Source organism: Colobus angolensis, unplaced genomic scaffold (assembly GCF_000951035.1).
Source record: "Colobus angolensis palliatus isolate OR3802 unplaced genomic scaffold, Cang.pa_1.0 Scaffold96, whole genome shotgun sequence".
Taxonomy (NCBI): domain Eukaryota; kingdom Metazoa; phylum Chordata; class Mammalia; order Primates; family Cercopithecidae; genus Colobus; species Colobus angolensis.
In genome coordinates, this window is record NW_012123598.1 from 2,860,470 (window position 1) to 2,861,345 (window position 876).

The 876-nt window shown below is 47.3% G+C and overlaps 1 protein-coding gene across 1 annotated transcript in view; it reads left to right on the plus strand.

The window, feature by feature from the left end:
• NLRP7 (NLR family, pyrin domain containing 7) overlaps positions 1–876 on the plus strand; it is a 33,105-nt gene that overhangs the window by 24,741 nt on the left and 7,488 nt on the right. Inside the window, exons 5-6 of the mRNA XM_011932591.1 lie at positions 7–174; positions 649–819. Coding sequence (XP_011787981.1) covers positions 7–174; positions 649–819 — 339 coding nt within the window. The remainder of the gene's footprint in view (positions 1–6; positions 175–648; positions 820–876) is intronic.

The following is an 876-nucleotide window of genomic DNA, read 5'->3' on the forward strand; positions in this document are numbered from 1 at the left end:
CTGCAGGTTACAGCAATGCAGCATAACCAAGCGTGGCTGTAGATACCTCTCAGAGGCACTCCAAGAGGCCTGCAGCCTCACAAACCTGGACTTGAGTCTCAACCAGATAGCTCGTGGATTGTGGATTCTCTGTCAGGCGTTAGAGAATCCAAACTGTAACCTAAAACACCTACGGTAGGCGATTTTCTTGTTCCTCTTTCTTTTTTGTTTTTTTTTTGAGACAGGGTCTTGCTCTGTCCCCCAGGCTGGAGTGCAGTGGTGTGATCACGGCTCACTGCGGCTTCAGTCTTCCAGGCTTGATCGGTCCTCCCACCTCAGCCTCCTGAGTAGCTGGGACTACGGGCATGTATTACCATGGCCAGCTAACTTTTTTCTGTAGAGATGAGGTCTTGTCATCTTTTCCAGGCTGGTTTTGAACTCGGAGACTCAAGGAATTCTCCCACCTTGGCCTCCCAACGTGCTAGGATTACAGGCATGAGCCATTATGCCCAGCCTCGTTTTTAAAGTTTTTCGAAATCTGGAAATCATTAATTTCTGTTTTCTTTTTTTTTTTTTTGACATGGAGTCTCGCTGTAGTTGCCCAGGCTGGAGTGTGATGGCGTGATCTCGGCTCACTGCATCCTCAATAACCATGTTCTTCCTCAACAGCCTCTGGAGCTGCTCCCTCATGCCTTTCTATTGTCAGCATCTTGGATCTGCTCTCATCAGCAATCAGAAGCTTGAAACTCTGGACCTGGGCCAGAATCATTTGTGGAAGAGTGGCATAATTAAGCTCTTTAGGGTTCTAAGACAAAGAACTGGATCCTTGAAGACACTCAGGTATGGCTTTTTTTTTTTTTTTTGACATGGAGTCTTGCTCTGTCACCCAGGCTGGAG